At 42.3% G+C, this 19,570-nt stretch overlaps 1 protein-coding gene across 2 annotated transcripts in view; it reads right to left on the bottom strand.

Moving 5' to 3' along the window:
* FRAS1 (Fraser extracellular matrix complex subunit 1) overlaps window positions 1-19,570 on the bottom strand; it is a 408,983-nt gene that overhangs the window by 211,188 nt on the left and 178,225 nt on the right. For both annotated transcript variants that reach the window (XM_064485618.1, XM_031432509.2), the window contains exons 7-14: window positions 18,528-18,611; window positions 16,785-16,886; window positions 16,200-16,394; window positions 10,687-10,776; window positions 8,676-8,711; window positions 6,821-6,968; window positions 5,238-5,381; window positions 3,803-3,937 (exon numbers count right to left, since the gene is read on the bottom strand). In XM_064485618.1, the coding sequence (XP_064341688.1) occupies window positions 3,803-3,937; window positions 5,238-5,381; window positions 6,821-6,968; window positions 8,676-8,711; window positions 10,687-10,776; window positions 16,200-16,394; window positions 16,785-16,886; window positions 18,528-18,611 (934 nt within the window). The remainder of the gene's footprint in view (window positions 1-3,802; window positions 3,938-5,237; window positions 5,382-6,820; window positions 6,969-8,675; window positions 8,712-10,686; window positions 10,777-16,199; window positions 16,395-16,784; window positions 16,887-18,527; window positions 18,612-19,570) is intronic.

The following is a 19,570-nucleotide window of genomic DNA, read 5'->3' as shown; positions in this document are numbered from 1 at the left end:
TTATTACTTCTTATTGAAATATGGTTGATTTACAGTGTTTTGGGTATAAAGCAAAGTGATTCAGTTATACATATACATATATTTTTTCAGATTCTTTTCTATTATAGCTTATTATATTTCATATATTTCCTTGTGCTATACAGGTCCTTGTTGTTTGTCTATTTTATATACAGTAGTGTATATCTATTAATCTCAAATTTCTAATTTATCCCTCCGTCCCTTTCCTCTTTGGTAACCATAAGTTGGTTTTCTATGTCTGTGAGTTAGTGTGGTTGTTTTAACTTTTCTTCTTATGGGTTCTTATATCTATGATTTTCATGCACAGTTCAATACTGCCACCAGAGTGAAACAGGGGTTCACTGAAAAGAGGGGCAAGACAGGCAAGGAAGAATGTTCTTGGGATGGGCAAGCTCAGTCTGGATCCAGATTAAGATATATAATACCAGGGCTTCTAAGAAGAGGTAGTGGAACTACCACTCTGGTAGAGAGAATACAGCAAGTCCAGGACAAGTGGTACCCAAGAGCCATGCGGCAAGGGTGCAAGGTCATGTGGTACGGGGAGAAAGGCACAGAGCACCCACACACAGGTCAAGCCTGACTGTCAGGCTGGGGCTGATTAAGAGACGGGCTGCTGATTCCTGGAAATGGCTCACAACAGGACAGGTGGCAAAAACCAAAGCAGAACCCCCAATCTTAGGACCTGACGTCCATGGGGTCAAGAAGGGACGTTAGACCAGATCTTCATGGTGGCAAAGGAAGCCTAGGGGATAAGGCAGAAGCCTGAGCACTAGGCCTGAAAGATGAGTTTGGGGCATGACGAGGGAGATTACTCCTTGGTCCTACCCACTGTGGGAAAGAAGCAACTTACATACTCTTGTCTTCAGTTTACACCGGCATAAAAACTGGGTGGTACTGAGCCTTCAGGTAAAGCAATCAAGGCATCAAACTCTCAAGCTGGGGAAGGCAGAGGAAATGAAGCAGTGACTGTGGTGGGGCACATAATGTGATCTATATTTATAACACTACTCAGTTTAATCAAACACAAGAACATAACAATAATATTAATACATGCACACATATGTGCACCTTTGTAGGCATATCTGTGTGTGTGTGCATATATATAATATTCCATAAAACTCAAGGGAAAGGGGACAATGATAAAGGCCCCTAAGGATGAAGTTCTCTGGCAGGACTTAGAGTCTCTTTTCACCCCTCTCTGGTTTACAAGCTCCCACTCTTATTGAAGAGTCGTGTGTCTATGTGCCACTTGGCTCTGCCCCTTATTTCTCACTCTGCCCTGTGTTCAACATAGTGAGCATGAATATTAATCAGGTAATTTCTGGTAATGAGTTTCCTCAGCACAGTGTTCACTTTCTTTTGGTTTTGATGGGTCACTAAAGTGGCAAGTGATGCCAGTCATAACATAAGTGACCCTGCCAAAAGGAATCAACCCAGAAAAACCTGTTGTTACCAGAACATGACCGGCTTCATTTTGAAATGTTTAGCACTTTCTGGAAGAGTGCTGGCTGACTGACAGACTTCTAAGGTCAATGGCGAAAAGTTACCAAAAATGGCACAAGTTATGGATACTGCAAAAAATTCAAATAATGAGAAAGCTTATTTGGGCAGTCTTGGCATCAAAACAGTATATAAAAATTGATCACAAGTTTAGCTTTCATTTTTAAGATCATTCTCTCTCTTTCTTCTCCCTCCTCTTGCTCTCTTCTTCCTTCTCATTTTGCTCTCTTCTTTCTTCTCATTTTATGCATAAAAATGCAATCAGGCTGAACTAAAGCAAATTGGTTTAATTCCCTGGAGGGAGCATGAACAAATTTTCCAGCAACTTTCTGCGAAGGCATTTGTGTACGGGTATGTGGATGGAATGTGGAAGCAGTCAGCTACATACATACGCCAGTAATCAAATGAAACATTACTCATTTCAAAGTGCCCTGAAACGGCATTAACATTATCAGTTAAAACACTGGGCTTGGGAAAAAGATATGTGCCCCACTGCGCCCCACCCAAAAAAGAGAAAGAAAGAAAAAAGTAAACCTGTAGGTGGGACGTGGGGCAGGGGGTGGAGGTGGAATGGAGGGAAGAGTCAAATCTAGGGGGAATTAATTCCCTTTCAAAGGCAAACTTGTCGCAGGAGTGCTAGCAGGAGGTCTCTTTGATGGGATAGAAGAAGGGAGTAAAGAGTACATTCAATAATTTCATCAAATTGAAATTTCAGCAGTTTACCTAAATTGCCAATCCATTAGACACTTATAAAAGCGTTTGTATGTGCCCACTTTGAGCCTGTCCTAAAATAACAGGTAAACAGAACATGATAAGTAATACACATTAAGAGTTCTTTTCTCTTTCAGGGCTGAGACTTCTGTTGAAACACTGGTCCTTCAAGGATCACCAAGGGGTAGTACATTCCTTTATTCCTCAAACACTTGTTCAACAAATGCTGAACTAATCGGAACCCTTCGTGCGTCCCTTGATGTCGGGGATACAGAAATACAGAAGAATTCTTACACATCTCAAGGAGCCCCCAAGCCGGACTGAGAAGCTAGCATGCTTCCATTTCTGTAATGTGACTGGCTCCAGGCCCCACTCTGCTCACATCTGCATGATGTGCACAGTACCAGTGTTTCCTTCCATGATGCTTTCCACAATCCCGTGGACTCCCCTTATGACCATGACCTGGAGTGGAAGCAGCCATCAGCCTCCCCCACAGAGGACCTTCACCTGGCCTTGAAGCTCAGTCAGCCTGCAAGCCTGTGAATACCATGCACTGTGCTTTTAACATTTTCCCTCCAAGTGATTTTCCTGAAAATCTAACCAAGGGCATGAAAGAGAGGATCATATCAGCTGAGCCTCAGACTGGCCCACCTCCCGCTGCTCAGATGCAGAGCCTAGATACCACGGTTCCCTTGTATGACGTCCAAGACCCTCCCTCTGGCCCATCTGCCTCTTCAGGTTTACCTGACACTGCACATCCTGCCTTAGGTTCTGGGCACATCTGACTCCCGGTCTCTCCCCAAAGACAAACTTAGGATTCTGCCTCTTGTCTTTGCTTTCACCATCACCTCCTTCCCCTATTTCTGCATTTAAAAAATTCTTTATACATTTACTTTTTTACTTTATACCCATGAGTATAATCACTATTGAAAAAAATGGTCAAGTATAAACAAACAAATTATATTATGAGCATTCCTACTTTCAGAGAAGTTATGATATTAAGAATTTCAACTAGGTCTTAATTAGCAATATAAAATTAAAAGTATAAAAAAAAGCAGACATACATAGCCACTAAAGTAACAGACACTAGTATGTGTGCTAAGTACACAGATGCTCAAGTGGAACAAACTTAAATGCCCGCTTTTGTTTTGTTTGTCCAAGTTTGTTATTATGATGTCACTTTCTTATTTCTGCTTCCCCCTCTCTCTTTAGGTGACAATAAAGTTTTAAAATATAAGATGTATTTTCCCCTTTGTTTTCAAGTAAACCCTGTGTACTTACAGGACGAAGCAATCTAACTTACAACATAACGGCAATTGGAACCAAAAGTATGATGTTAATTAGTGTCCCAGTGCCCCCAGACATGTGCAAAAGGACTTCCAGAAATCGTATCACACACACGTCACTAAAGCTCCAATAAAATTATAAAAACAATGTGTGTCAGCTCTCTCACCCACTGTTCTCAAGCCATCTGGAGTGTCATTCAGAATCTCTTCTCCTACTTACAGCTGCGGGTGGCCCGGGATAACCGGGAAGAGGGAGTGGCTTTCTCGGGGACCGGGTAGGTGATTACCTGCACAGGAGTGGCGGTCTTGGTAGAAGCCGTTCCCACAGGAGGACACACACTGGCCGTCCTGCATCAGCAGGGGAGGCTGGCAGGACGAGCACTCCAGGCCACTGGTGCATGTGGAGCACTGGGGCTGGCAGGCTAGCTCCAGACAAGATTGGGAGAAAGAGAAAGGGAACCTCTGATTAGCTCACTGGCATCACCCTGATGCCGATTCCCACACAGCCCAATTCTGAGGCTCTGAGACACAGGGAAGAAGAAAGCCTGGAAAATAATGTTACCACCGTCATTTATGTAGCACATATTTCACACCAGGCACTGTGCAAAGTGCTTTACGTGTATGGATGCGTTTCATCTTCACAACTCCATGAGGCAGACAGTATTAACCCCCATGTTACAGATGAGGAACAAGCTGACAGAGGCTAAGTAACCTGCCCAAGGTTAAGGTCCCATGAAGCTGGCACTTGCAGCCAGGCAGTTAGGCTCAAAGGTCTGTGCTCTTCTCTTCTTATCCAATGCCCCCAATATCCTTCTCATTCAACCATTTTACAAGAGTATCCCTTATGGCAAAGACATAAATAACTTCCCAAAAGGCTGAAGATTATGAATCAGGAGAGAAAGTAGGGAGAAGTGAATAATCACAAAAATAATAAAAAGCAGTTGACCTTTATTGAGGCCTGACTATATCCTTGATGCTATTCTAGGCACTTTACATGTATTGACACATGTAATCCTCATGAGACCCTCCTTGTACCACAAGGTACATGTATTACCCCACTTCACAGGTCAGAATACTGAGGCACTGAGAAGTTAACTACTCACAGCCAGGGTATGAACTTACACACTGTTAAATGGTTAATTAACCCCAAGAGTCTGAGATAGGAGGAAAAGCAACTATGATTTGGCCTCAACCAAGCCAAATTCTCCCAGCTAAGAGCTCCTTCTCAGAAGTACTATAGGATCCTGCGGTAACCCAAAAAAGATAAGCTCTGTTACCAATTATCTATGTGATATTAAGCAAGCCAGCTAGTCCTCTGGCCCACAGGTTCCTCATTTGCAAAATGAGAAAGTTCTAGTAAGTGATCTCGAAGGTCCATGTCAACTCTGAAGCTCTACCTTGGATTAACTGAGTGTTTTTATGAATGATACCAGGCATCCTGATGGCATTACTACCCTTTAAAGTCTTTGAAAATAAAAAATCGAGCCATGAATACCTAGCAGCATCTGACCACCCAATCATCTATCTCCCAGTCATCTAAGTGTGGAAACACCTGCAAAATGTCAGAAGAAAGAGACCTGCAAGTAAAGAGGTCGAGGAGCCTAAAGATGATGTTACCACCTTCTGTTGGTTTTTGGAAATTGTGCATTTCCTGCATCATGACCCCCTCCTGTACAACAGTGAGCCTCTGTCCCTCTCTGGGCTGTCTGCATGGAGCCATACCTAAACAGAGGGCACCGGCTTGATAAAATCCCAGGCCACAGCTGTGCACACACCGTCCGTTCCGCAACAACTTTGTGGGGTCCTGACACAGGTCACAGTGGTCCGGAGACTGAGAGCAGGTCAAGCAGTCTGGGTGGCAATGAACTACGATCAAGGACAAAGAGGAGAACTCAGTGGAGAACATGAAATTTCTCTCACATCTTGTGACAAAGGATCTACAGGGTATATGGACCTATACAGTATGGAGAATAGAAAACTCTGGAACTTGGGTATGAAAAAGGACCCCAAATAGCAAAACTGATTTCAATGCAAAATTTCAAGGAACCATTCCTTGTCTAAAATGCTATCACTGTCTCCTCTACCCCAAATTGAAGACTCTAAAATCATTACCAAACCTTCCCCGTTAATGTCTCTACTTCTAGAAACAGGAATGACTAGCTCCATAAAGATGATTAAAGCAGAATCAATAATTTATCATTTCTTAGATGTTCTTCTTAAGCTTTGGTGTGAATAAAAAGACATAAAACCTACAATGTTTAAGAATAGTTATTATTTTCCAAAAATATTTGTATATATATATATATATATATGGCCAGTTTTCTTCTTTTTCTCCAAAATTTCAAATCTCATTCCCAGTAATTGGGATCATCCCTGAACTTCGTAGTAATTGTCAGCAAAGGACTTCTTTCAGGTTTCAAAGTTGTCAAGGACCTGATTTTCAAGGAATGGTATGTTATAATATGCCAAATGTTCGTTTTGGAAAGCCCAGAGAGACACTTTGGTGAAGATAATGTAATGAAACCAGAGCATTGCTATGCTTTTCCCATGATAAACTCTTCCCAGAAACACCGATTAGCCAAAATAAGGTGAGTGCGGTAAGAGCAACTGCCAGTGTGAAAAGGTGCAACCCACAGATGACAACAATTAATTATGAAGTATGAACGAAAGGAAATGCCACTTCTCCAAGAGAGAATGAGCTTATAGGCAAATTACTGCTCAGCCAGAGCAGCTCCAGCACTTGCCAACAATTATTAACTGGAACTAATTCAACCCCAGGTGATTTGAAAGCAGAGTTGCAGAACAAGTAGATAAAATTTTCTTTTGGAAGAAATTAATGAGTCTTTAAACTTCAAAAACCCATTTGAGCACTCCAAAAGGAACCATCTGTTTAACAGTTCACCTTAAAAAAATGAATATCCATAACACACTTTCAGCAATTCTTAAATCTTCAACAGTGGAAGAGTCGTAACACATATATTTGCCTTTACAAGTTTTCAAACATTCAGTTATTTGATTTTCACAATAATTTTGCAAGGTAGCTAAGGCACGTTTTATAAACAAGAACATAAGATTCAGAGAGGGTCAAGGACTTGTGCAAGGTCATATACTCATAATCAGTTGAATTTGGCAAACACATGGACAAAGATTAATTAGCATCATTTGTTAGAAAAATTAAGAAGAAACAAACGAACAAACTCAGTGGGTTATTCAAAGAAAAAGCAGCAAGGGGTTGGAGGAGAGATCTCTCTGAATTTTTTGGCAGTAGAATTATCTCAGCAGAAATAAACCGGACATGGACCCACCTGATGTGCACTCTGGACAGCACTGTCCCTTTGCCATCTGGGCTAGTGTGGCTACCGGACATGGAGGACAAGAGGGCTTGTAGCAAGTCACCTGAGTCCCCCGGCACTCACACACCTTGCAAGGGCCATCCTCCCATGTTGCCCCCTCCTACAGGACACAGTAAAGAATGATGTTGTTATCAGGGTGCAGAGATTCAGAAGTCAGTTTGCTGGTGGAGAACGTATAATTTCCATAAGAGACAAAGTGAAGGCTCGTGATCAGTACCATGGCAAACCCAGCTCTGAAATAGGACAGCAGTAGAAGAGTCCTAAGTTTAAAGGATAGCACTTCTCCTTTGTTTATAATTGGTTTATTCTGATGTAGAACCTAGGCAGAAAGGTAAAGCGCGAAAGCATTGTGGGGCTTCCAGAACAAGCAAGAAGCATCTAACACTTGATTCTCAACATATCTCACAAAACAACAACAACAACAACAACAACAAAACATCCAGAGGGGACTACTATGTACCTAGTGATTAGCAGGTACATTAAATACAATCTTTATAACAGTAGGAAACTGTTTAAAACTCTGAATTTCCTTATTGTTACTACAGTAAGAATAATACTAGGTCGTCGTGTTCTTAGAATGACAGCTCTCGCGTGTCCACTTTTTGTGGGCTGTGGATGTGCCATGGGCTTTCTTCCACTCAGTATTCTTCTCGGCCAAGCAAATTAGGGTAATAAACATTGGTACTCTGACAGAGAGTCCAAAGTGAATTATAAAGAGCAGTTTCTTTTTGCTCGCTGTCCTACTCACCCTGGAAAAAGAGAGAAAAAGGTTCCTACCAGAACGTTTGGGGAGATAAAGGAGGTAAAACCAAAGAGAATAAAAGAGCATATTTTAAAATAAAGCTTTGGTAAAATGCTTATGAAACCCACTGATGTTAAGTATTCCAAACAATTAATGTGACAATATTCAGCAACAGTGAATGACAATGTTAGGAAAATGAGAACTATTATCTTGGGGAGGTAGAAGTGCTTCCCTCCCATTTCAAAACAAACTGGGTTCCTGATCCCCTTATTCTATAACCTCCAAAACTGTAAGCTTGCTCGTGTGAACAAACATGCTTGCACTTTTCCTTAAAAAGAAACTACACATCGTAGTCCCGCAAACAATGTACACAGAACGAACACCCCCCAGACCAAAGAAGCTATCTCTCTAACGCTTGGCGGTACTGAAAATTGGGCTGACAGTTAAACTGAGTTTTCTAAGCCAAAAAAAATCAGGAGAAAATCATCACAAAAAAGAGAAAGGTTCTGTATAGGGGCTTATAGCTGGGGAAGTATTCATTATGAATTGTCGGGATGGGGGAAAGCTAAAGAAAGGAGGAAAAGTTCAGTGAGTCGAAGTTTTGGTTTCATTACGATTTTTTTTTTAAGTCAACCCATTTATTGGAGATTGGTAGATCGTTTTTGGGAGGCCTTGCTTGAGGGAAATCAAACACAAGCTAGATATCTGTAGATACTGAGGCAGAGAGCTACAGGGCATTAGAAGTGCAGTTTTGTGTCTTCTGGGTTTGCCTCATGTGATCGAAACTAACCAGAGACTATGACAATTACATTTTCTTTTTTTCAGTTTTTAAAATTTTTTAAAAAATCGAAGTATAGTTGATTTACAATGTTGTGTTAGCTCCTGGTGTACAGCACAGTGACTCAGTTACATGTATCACTGCGATTTTTAATCCCAGACCACAGTGCCATCAAATATGACTGTTAAAAATATAAAGGCATTAAGGTTCCCCAGGACAGTTTACACAAATCATTGCTTAAAACAATTTTATACATGTTGATGTACAAGCTAAACATCTATACTTACTGGAATACGTTTAACTTTACTTGCATTTGAGGACATCTAGGAATGAGAGAAATGTATTTATTAGACCACTAAAAACACCATTAGGCTGATCTATTCATTTTTTTCACTAGGAAATACCCATTTTTTTTCTCCCAAGTAACATGCAACTTCATTCACTGGTTATGAATAGAAACAAAATTTATCTATATCAAAAATAAGAAAGCATACCAATATGAGGTGAAGACAAGATGCCTAGGAAATATTTTTGGATTCTTATTCTCACTTTGTGTGGGAGTACATGGCTTCAATTCCCCTCAATAGGAAGGACTTCACAGTCAAGGACACAGGCTTGTAAGAGCAAATTCTTGACACTGATGTGGTACTACTGGAGCACTATGGGGACTTGTACTTATTTAAAACAACTTGCTTTTTAAAGAATTCCACTGGGCCTAATTTATCTTCAAAAATGGATAGGCAAATTAATACTATGACCGAGAAAACACAAATTCAATTTTTATAGGGAAATTTAATCTCCTACACTCTTAGGACATAAGGATGACTAAATTGTGAAACACCAGTATGAAACAAACAATGCCAACAGCATGATCATCATCATCATCATCATCATCATCATCATCATCATCATCATCATCATCATCATCATCACCATCATCATCATCATCATCATCCAACATTTTTAAGCTTTTTTATGTGCCAGGTTCTGTTCTAAGTTCTTTATACATATCATCTCAATAGACACCTGAGGTAAGTACTATTTTTATCTCTACTTTACAACTGAGGATTAAGTAACTTGCCCAAGGTCACAGTCAGTATGTGGCAAAGTAGGGGGTTTGAACTTAGAGCCTGCATGTTAACCCTGCACAATTCTACCTTCCCAGTTTATTCAAGACACTGGCAGGTTGACAGATGCGATTTAACCAAATCACAAAGAAAAAGTGTGTAGGAATCAGTTCACAAGTCAAAGTATGTAATCCTAATTCTTATGATCCCATTCTGATTGGTCAAAGGAGCAGCTGTACTTATGATGTACTTAAAAGTATGCCGCACAATCATCCACATTCCAGGAACCCCATGTGGAAAATAAGGGCTATATAAATAGAGCAAATTTGAAGAGGTTAAGATAAATATGTTTCCCTTGGGATATATAATAAAAAAAAAGTACAGATTTAGGGAGAAATAAACCTTTGCTAATAAGAGTTTTGCTCTACATCCAATCCATCAAAATCCTTTCAGTTCTACCTGCAAAATAAATCTAGAGCCCGATTGCTTTATATCATCTGCTCTGGAGACCAAGCTACTCCCCCTCTCCTCTGGACTGTTGCAAAAACCTGACTGTCTACTCCCAGGCTCGCCCCGTCCCATGACTGGCTCAACCTGGCAGCCAAGGTGATCTTTCACAAGTAAGCCCCATCGCAGAACTGCTCTGCTCAAAACTCCCCAGCAGCTCCCATCTGCAACAGGGTAGAACCAGGGACCAAGCTACCTCCTGGACGTCATTTCAACTCCTTTCCCCATCCTTTGCTTCGTTCCACCCAGACTACTTTCTTGCTGTTTCTCGGACGTGCCAAGCACACTTCTGCTTCACTGCTTTTTTGTCTGGTGATCCCTCTTCCTGCTATGTTTCCCCCCAGATATCCCCGGCTTGCTCCCTCACTTCCTTCAGGTTTTGCTCTAATTTCTCTCCATAAGACTTCCCCAGTCATCCGATGGAAAAGAGCACTTCGCTCCCCTCAGTTACCCGCTGGCTGCTTTATTCTCGAGGCAGTACCCGTCACCACCTGACATGTATTTGTTGTCAGTTGTTCCCATGCTAGGACGGAAGCTCACTAAGAGCAGAGACTCTGCTGCTGTGTTCATTTCTGTATCTCTAGTACCCGGCACATAGTAGGTGTGCAATCACGTTTGTTGAACAAATGAATGGATAAGAGAAAGGAGAAAGTAATGCCCCCTTGTTAAATTAATTTTGAATGATTAATTTTCAATAGGCTTTGGTTATTAGCCCGATACTCACAAATTCTGCATTATCTTCAGATACACAATAACTACTCCTCGAAATGCATTCAGGACAGCATTTTCCATCTAAGTGAATTAATTCTTCACCCTGTAGAAGAAAGGGTTGCGGAGGCACATATCAAATTAACATCTCCAGGTAGCAATGCTAAATTGCAAAGCAGCTAAATTCCCTGACTAGAATGAAAAACCTCAAAACAGCCCTCTGCTTTGGCCCACGACTTAGTCCATCTCGCCTGCGCCATCTTCCTATGGAAAGCCTACTCAGTACAGCTCATCCCTTCCTCCAAGTTCTTTCCAGTTCTGGTGATACTTGGGCGTAATTTCCTACCCACGACCAGGAACTCACACAAAGAAGAAGAATGGCCAAGATTAATGTTACAGTCTTGGAAAGTTACCAGTTTCAGAAAAGGATCAGGCTACCCTAAATATACAAGGTTTGAACTTGTGATTTCATTTCATTAACAGTGCTCAAATCAAATCAACATTTTTCCTTGAATACAAAATCAGACACATCCTTTTATGCACAGATGAAGTCTCAGGCATAAATTAAAGAGCAGAAAACTAATTTCTTTTCTGAAGCTGTTATCCAACTCGCATAATCACTATTTTAAAAATTATAAGAGGAAGGAAAGAAATGCCACAGGAGGAAGGTAGACATTTAACTTCCAAAGTCTTATTATTTTAACTGCCCAGCATCAATCATTTCAAATTTTGATTTATTAAAAAATAATAAATGTGTACTATAACAAATTAAATAATTTTGAATTCTGTAACTCAGAAAACATAATTCCACTGCAGTCCTACATCCCAGGAACTCTGCTGTTAAAAATACAACCTCTATTTAGAATTTTTCGCATGCATTTACTACCATCTAGTATCTACAGGCTAAAGAGTATTCTTTGTAGCACTTTCCACTTTCTAAAGATATAATCTACTTTCTAAAAAATGGTGGTTTTCTTTGCATGAAGACATTATTTAATTTGCGATCTGTATTACATTTGAAGTGCAAAAACCATGTTGGGTAAAAACTGAATAATGTAAAACTGCATAAACAGAAAAATCAGATGATGTTTTATGTTTAAAAATGCTGTTCATTAAAGAAAAATATAAAATAAAAGCATTGGTTGTCTTTAAATTGTAGCATTATGGGTAAATTTTAAAGTCTCTTTTCTGCCTCTCTTGCGTCTTCAATTTTCTAGAATGAATGTGTATTATTTTAACGAAGGAAAAGACAACTTTTAAAAGAAACACAAGTATATGAATGATCATGACTTTTTATAGTATCTGAAAAGTAATTTAAAAAAGGAGGGAGTTAAATAGATTACTGTCCTTCAAAACTTCATGCCAATCAGAGGCCAAAAGAGAGAGCAAAGAGTGCTTTAGGGAGCAGACGTTATTTACATATAAATTGTTTTGCCTAAAAGTGACAAATCAGCTGGTGGTGAAGGCATAACACAGAAACAGTGAAATTTGCTCTCTAAGCATATAAAGGGGTTTATAAACCTGTTATCTAAGTCACTTAAAACAATGTTTTGAAACGAGACAGAGTATGTGTACTTCTATTAAAGACGAAATGCATGAGAGATTCTTGAGTGCCTGCTCCAGTACACACAGACAGGACTGAAAACGGAGCCTGCATCACCCCGATAAGGCAAAGAAGGTGGCTTTTCGGTGTCTTCAAACGCAGCTGTAAATAACAGCAAGCCCTGCTCCTGGGGAAGGAGTTTTGGTGAGATAGGAAGTTATAAACAGATCTGCTATTTATAGACGTCTGGGTGCCCCAAACTGCGACAGTTCACTGCAGTAGGGAGCCTGCTCCAATTAGCATTTGCCTTTTGCTTTGAGAAAAACTACTCTGTGAAACAAAAGTAACCCTTTTCTTTCTAAGAGGATTCTGCTTCATAGGCCAGGTGGACTCTGCTAACCCCTCCCCACTGAATCACACCAACAGCCACCCACCAGACCAAAGACTGTATTAATCCACTCACCTGTCCACTGGAAAAGGAAAGGCTCTTGAGGGACTCTCCCTCCACTGGAGAAGGGAAGGGCATCTCACACTGATGGCACGACTACCCTCATCCGTGCATTTGCTACAAGCTTTGACTCCCCCCCACATTTAATCCCTCATATATGAGTGCAAGTTTCTTTTAAAAAAAAGATAAATTGACTTCATGTGAATTCATGCTCAAAGATAATACTAAATACAGAATCATAGAAATCACCAGATTATGCTATGATTTATTTATGATTTATTTATGTTTCAATGTCTAGGGACTTGGTTTTATACATCAAAGACAAGGGTCAAATTTCCAGTCAAGATGACAGAGCGGTAGGACCACGAGCTTGCCTCTCCTGGAGACTACAACGAAACCACAACTGAATGCTAAACAACCATCAAAAAGAGACTGGAACCTAGCAAAAAAGATCTTCAGCAACTGGAAATATAAAGAGGGAAACACAGAGAAGGACAGCAGGAGGGGCATGCTCATGATATAATTGGGCCCCATACCCCTCAGGTGGGCGACCCACAAGCTGAAGATCTGTTAAGTTACAGAGGCCCTCCCACAGAGGTGAGAGCTCTAAGCCCCATGTCAGGCTCCCCAGCTTAAGTCCCGGCATTGGGAAGAGCAGGAGACCACAGGACATCTGGTTTTGAAGGCCAGCAGGGTTTGGCTCTGGGAGCCTCACGGGACTAGGGGAAACGGAGACTCCATTCACTTGGGAAGTGTACACAGAAACTCATGTGCACCAAGTTCATGGGCAGAGGCAGTGATTTCACAGGAGCCTGGGCTAGGCCTGCCCAGATTTCACAGGCCTGCCTGCTGGATTTGGAGGGTCTCCTAGGGATGTAAGGGATGGCTGAAGCTCACTTAGGGGATATAAAAGCTGGTGGCAGACATTCCAAAAGCGTTAATCTACATGGAGGCTGACACCTTGATTGGATCATTAGCACCAAGACCTAGCCCCACCCAACAGCCTGTAGGCAAGTCTCAGGCCAAACAACATACAGAGTGGGAACACAGCCGCACCCATCAGCAGATCTCCTAAGCCACAAAGGCCTCTAGACACAGCCCTACCCACCAGTGGTCCAGGACCAAGCTTCACCCAGCAGGGGGCAGGCACCCGCTCCTCCTGCCAGGAACCCTGCATAAGCCTCTAGTCCAGCCTCATCCACCAGGTGCAGATAACAGAATTAAGAAAACAATAATCCCAAAGCCTGTGGAAAGAATCCACAAACACATAGAAAGATAGACGATATGAGGCGGCAAAGGAACATCTCCCAGGCCAAGAAACAAGATAAAATCCCAGAAGAAGAAGTAAGTGATGAGGAGATAGGCAATTTATCTGAGAAAGAGTTTAAAGTAATGATGGTGAAGATGTTCAGGGAACTCAAGAGGAGATTAGATGCATAGAGTGAAATTTTTAGCAAAGAGTTGGAAAATATAAAGACTACCCAAACAGAGTTGAAGAACAAAATCACTGAAATGAGTAACACACTAGAAGAAACCAAGAATAGACTAAATGAAGCAGAAGAACAGATTAGTGAGCTAGAAGACAGGTTAGTGGAAATCACTGCTTCAGAACAGAAAAAAGAATGAAAAGAAATGAGGATAGTTTAAGAGAACTCTGGGACAATATGAAGTGCAATAATATTCACATTATAGGGGTCTCAGAAAGAGAAGAGAGAGAGAGAAAGGACCTGAGAAAATTTTTGGAGAGATAATCACTGAAAACTTCCCCAACTTGGGAAAGGAAACAAGCACCCAAGTCCAGGAAACGCAGAGAGTATCATACAGAATCAACCCAAAGAGGAACACACCAAGGCACATAGTCATCAAATTGACAACAATTAAGGATAAGGAGAAAATATTAAAATTAGCAAGAGAAAAGCAACAAATAACATACAAGGGAACTCCCATAAGGTTATCAGCTGATTTTTCAGCAGAAACTCTACAGGCTAGAAGGGAGTGGCACCATATATTTAAAGTGATGAAAGGAGGAAACTTACAACCAAGAATACTCTATCCAGCAAGGCTCTCGTTCAGACTTGATGGAGAAATCAAAAGCTCCACAGATAGACAAAATCTAAAAGATTTCAGCACCACCAACCCAGCTTTACTTATGCCTTCTCCACTTACGTCAGTGGTTGCTCCCCCTTTTCCTAAGAACAGAAAAGAACTGGCTCATGCTACCACAGGCAGGTGCCTGGAGGGCTGGCCGGTACTTCGAAATGCATTGACATAGGGATAATGGGTCAAATTATTTTCTGTATGTGAGACTCTTTGTTTAGACCTGACTGCAAATAGGTGGCTTAAAGGACCCTCCCTACCAGGATCACCTCTCCTCGATGTTCCATAAACCCCAGGATATCAGACAAATTAAAACCTTGGAAATAACCAGCATCCTCTGGGCAGACTGCCGAGGCCAGGAAGCCCAGCCTCAGCCTGACAGAGAGGGAGACAGAAAAAGGCCCTTACTAGGGTTTTTCTCATCTTCGTCCAACCATTCTGATACCCCTGACATAAAGAAAGAGAAGAAAAGAAAAGGCACGTGGAGGGACATAAACTACAAGAGGCAAGATCCTCCTTCCCTAACTACGTCTCAGCTCTGCCCAGACACAGAAGTAGGAGGCAACATGAAAAAGCACCTGTCATTGACAGCCCTGTTTGAAAGCCTGTTCCTCCTCAGCAACCGTGCTAAGAGGAGCTGAGATGTGGGGGAGAAGAACCAGAAAGAAAAATGCCTTCACAGACACCCAGCACTTCAGATCTTCCAAGTTTCCCGCATCTATTTGAGTTCACAACCCCAGGGGAAATCGGTGGGGCGGATGGGAGTGGTGAGGGAGAAGGAGACAGCTTTAAAAGCAGTTTGTTTTGCAGTGGGTCAAAATTGAGTTCAAAGGGGGGGGGGGAGGAAGCAATTTCTCCACATTATACATCTATAGTCCAAACAGAGGCTGCTTTGTTGGAAGATTCTAGAAATTCTGCAGACAGCAGAGTTGACAAAGGTCAACAGAGTTAACTATTTATGAGGTCCCCTCCCTGGTTCTTTAAAACAAAAACAAAAACACATTTCAATTTTCTTTCCCAAGACACAGGAGCAGCCTCTGGGTGCTGGCTCTCCTTTCTGCTTAACACTGCCAGCGGGGCCTGAGATGGGAGCTGGACCACCAGGGCACCTGCGGACAACCCAAGCGAACTGGGCTGGCCACCAGCTGGAGGTCCAGCGTGCTGACTGATAGGCTAACATCCCGTATCATGTCCTATCCTTTCCTGTTGCTGGCTCAGGGCTCCCGAGTTGACCAGATGCACTGAGATCTAACAGCTCCAGGGGGCTGTTTCAGGCCAGTCTGAGCAGAGTGACACTGATGCTACACCACAGGAAGGGCTGTGCTAGAAGGCTCCTTGGAACTGAGCATCCCCTCTGCTGCCAAGAGGGAAGGAGCAGGTGAGGGACCACTGATCCCGCTGGAGAGAATGTTCTCCACACAGAAATGCCTCTTCTCCTTACCTGGTCACACTCCACCTTGGCACACGCTGCAGTCTGGCAGGTCACTTGGCCACGGTCACATGTGCAGAACTTACAGGCCGAGCCCTTCCACATTTCATCCTGGTACCGCACAATCCCACCACCGTGCGAGCAGCTTCCGGCAGGAGACACACAGGCCTCACAGCACTGCCCATGACGCCGAACCCTTCTCTGACCCTAGGAAACACAGAGAATGGCGGGTGAAGGGCAGTGGTCAGGAGGGCGCGAAGACATCCGAGCCGACGGGGCACCAGGACGTAAAACCCCAACTCTGGGCGCTGTTTCTTTCTCAGCACCTAATCCAGCTGAGACGACCTCCCTTCCACCTCAGCCTCCTCCCTGGGAAGCAGATTTTTCCTATTTCTTTCCAATATTCTGAACATCATAAAACTTTTGATTCCTTCAGAGGACACACTGGACTAAGAAATGCATTTTTTTTTTTGGTTGAAGTACAGTCAATTACAATGTGTCAATTTCTGGTGTACAGCACAATGTCCCAATTATGAGAAATGCATTTCTTAGACCGCCCCTGATAAAGCAAAAATCGAGCTACACACTCCCAAATACCTTTTCACATCTTAATGGAGGGCAGGTCTGTCTGTGGCACCTGACCTCACCCTGGTCACATATACACGTGGTGCAGGCATTTTCACTCCACTGCTCACCATGCTGTGTAAAGAAAGAGGAAAAAAGTGGAAAATCCAATGTTGCATGTATCAAATAGAAACAGATCCATAAGACCCAATTTTTATTATAGTTTTTAATTGAGCCACATTGAATGTACTCCTGAAAATTATCATCCTTGAGGCAGCAGTAGTCTCCAAGAAAAAAAGTCAGTAAATGTCCAAAGAGAACTTTGGATTTGTTTTCATCCAACTATATTCATTCCACAGATGCACCGAGGGCCTGCTCTATGCCTGGCATGTAGAGGCCCTGGAACATGGAGATTAATAAGAAGATCCTCTTTGCTGCCTAATCAATGGTCACTCTGCTGGAAGACCACCTCGCACCACCACATGCTCACTTTCCCAGGCTTCCCTGCAGCCAGTGCACAGACTCTGTCCCAGTCCTAACCCAGGGGACCTCAGGGAAAGTGGGCTGGAGCAGCAGAGGGTGAGGAAAAGACTCTTCTCCCCCATAAAGGGAGAAAAACCCTTTCTTCCACCAGGCTCTAGTGATGATTGGGTGAGAAGGAGATGCCTGAAGCTGTGGAACATACTGGGACAGGAGGGGAAGAGACAGAAAGTAAATGCCAAAATGCTAAAGACGGCAGGGTGGAAAGGTCAAAGAGTGTAAATCCTTGACAACGTCATTGAGACCTGGTTGATCAACCCCCAACTGCCCCACCTCTGAGCTTCTTGCTCCAGGAGGTAATAAATGTTTCATTTTAGCCACTTGTAGAGGAGCATTTCTGTTACTTGCCACAACAGATGTAGAGGCTCTCTCTTCCAGGAGAAATTAATCCAGCACGCGTGTGGCTACTGTACTGGACAGCACAGATCTGGCACATACTCAAAGCCTTTCCCTGTTAGTTATTTTCATTTAGACTTCCAGTGACCTGTCTAGAATTTGTGACACCCATCCCCTAATATTCAGTTCCAGATTCTCTACTGAGAGTCAAAATCCCAGTTTCTATTTGGTCTTCCATAGAATGACTGGCACACAAGGGAAGTAGTAGGGCTTATTTTTCATATATTGTTTGCTTATGAATAATTAACCTTCTTTTGACTCAGCTGTCTCCCAAGACAGATCATTCATTCTGTTTGTTGAACTCACTTTTATGTGGTGACTACTAGGTGCTGGGTAGTTATCCAGACTGCCTGAGCAGTACTTTCAAGTCTGTGGAACCCACTACCACCAGTTTCTCGCTTCCCTTCCCTCTCTCATCTCCCACCCCCATGCCCCTGACCCCACTGTAAGGCAGGGAGACACTGTCTCTGGATACCAGTGCATAAAATCCAGCCAAAGCAGACAGACATTCCCAGAGCCTCCAACCTAAGAGTAAACTGAGAGTAACCAATGACAGTCCTTTTTCCCTTAAGATGTGTGAACAGTAAGTTTACCAAGGTTCATGAACCAGGTGCTGCTTGCCAGAACATTCTTTTATATTTCTAATCCCCTCCAATTTAATTTTTTTCACAAAGGCTCTTCGTGAAGAGAAGAAAAAAACCATTTATGTACGGAGTTCCTAATCCTGGCAAAGAGTCAGACATGGGTGTGGGAGGTATGGGGGTTAGAAGGGAGGTGGGGTGGGGGCAGAAGTTTAGGAACGGACATCAGAACACCAATACGGGGCACATCAAAGCTCACCTCGTATACTCGGCCAGCTGCAGCACAGGATCGCGAAGAGCACTGTGGGCAACACTTTCCAGGGACTCGGACTACAGTTTCATCCTTAACACCCCACCAAAAAACAACCCATCAAAAGGCCATATTAATAAAATCCATGGCAGTAGGAACACTTCACTCACAGCCAACTCAATCACGTGCCTCAGGCATTCAGAAACAGCAATTTCCTCTCGTTTAGTATTTATTAGTTGCCTGGGGCTTTGATAAGAATTAGCTCTTCTCAGGTCAGTGGGACTCTGAAGAAGTCTGCCCATTCCTCAAGTCCCAGCCACTTCTAAGAACAAACAAAGGCACAACTAATAACAGTTAACAATAATAATAGGACTTTGTGTTTGCCAGGTACTGTTTTAAGTGCTGTACATGACCCTGTGAAGTAGACGCCCTTTTCCCACCTTTACAAAGAAAAGTAAAGAACAGAGAGGTTGCGTGACTTGTCCAAGGTCACAGAGCTGACCTGGTAATAGTAAATGGTTGAAAGAGGGACTTCAGAGCAACAACCATCTCAACACTTAAGAACATTTACATTCTTACTGAGTTACTGCTGATGTCAAAGTGAATGTATCCCTCCCTTGATAAACTATTTCACTATTTTTTTCATTTTTATGTGAATCCACACATTTATATATATATGTATTAGGGAGGTCTTGAACATGAAAAAATTAATCATGATCTTAGATATCTAGGAATAAGCCAGTGCAGAGAAATGTGGGTGACAAACACTAAATGCCCAAAGGACCCTCCATCACCTTATTCCTACATTCTCAGCTTTACTACTCCCAACCCCAAAAATATCAGACCATTCTGCTGCCCTAAGAAGAATTTTCATAGCAACAGTCTCCTCATTAATGCCAAAGAGTCAGCTTCTCACTTTGACTTATCAACGAGCCTTTTGAATGGCAGGAAGGTAGACAAATAAAAGGTAGGAAAAGGAAGATTAGAATAAACCAAGTTTCAATGACTAAGAGGTGGTAGATCTTATATAGAAGATATCTCCTCAACATTTA

This window comes from Camelus dromedarius, chromosome 1, assembly GCF_036321535.1.
Source record: "Camelus dromedarius isolate mCamDro1 chromosome 1, mCamDro1.pat, whole genome shotgun sequence".
In the NCBI taxonomy this organism is placed as follows: Eukaryota; Metazoa; Chordata; class Mammalia; order Artiodactyla; family Camelidae; genus Camelus; species Camelus dromedarius.
The sequence above is the reverse complement of the archived record's forward strand: the minus strand, read 5'-3'. Positions and strand labels throughout refer to the sequence as shown.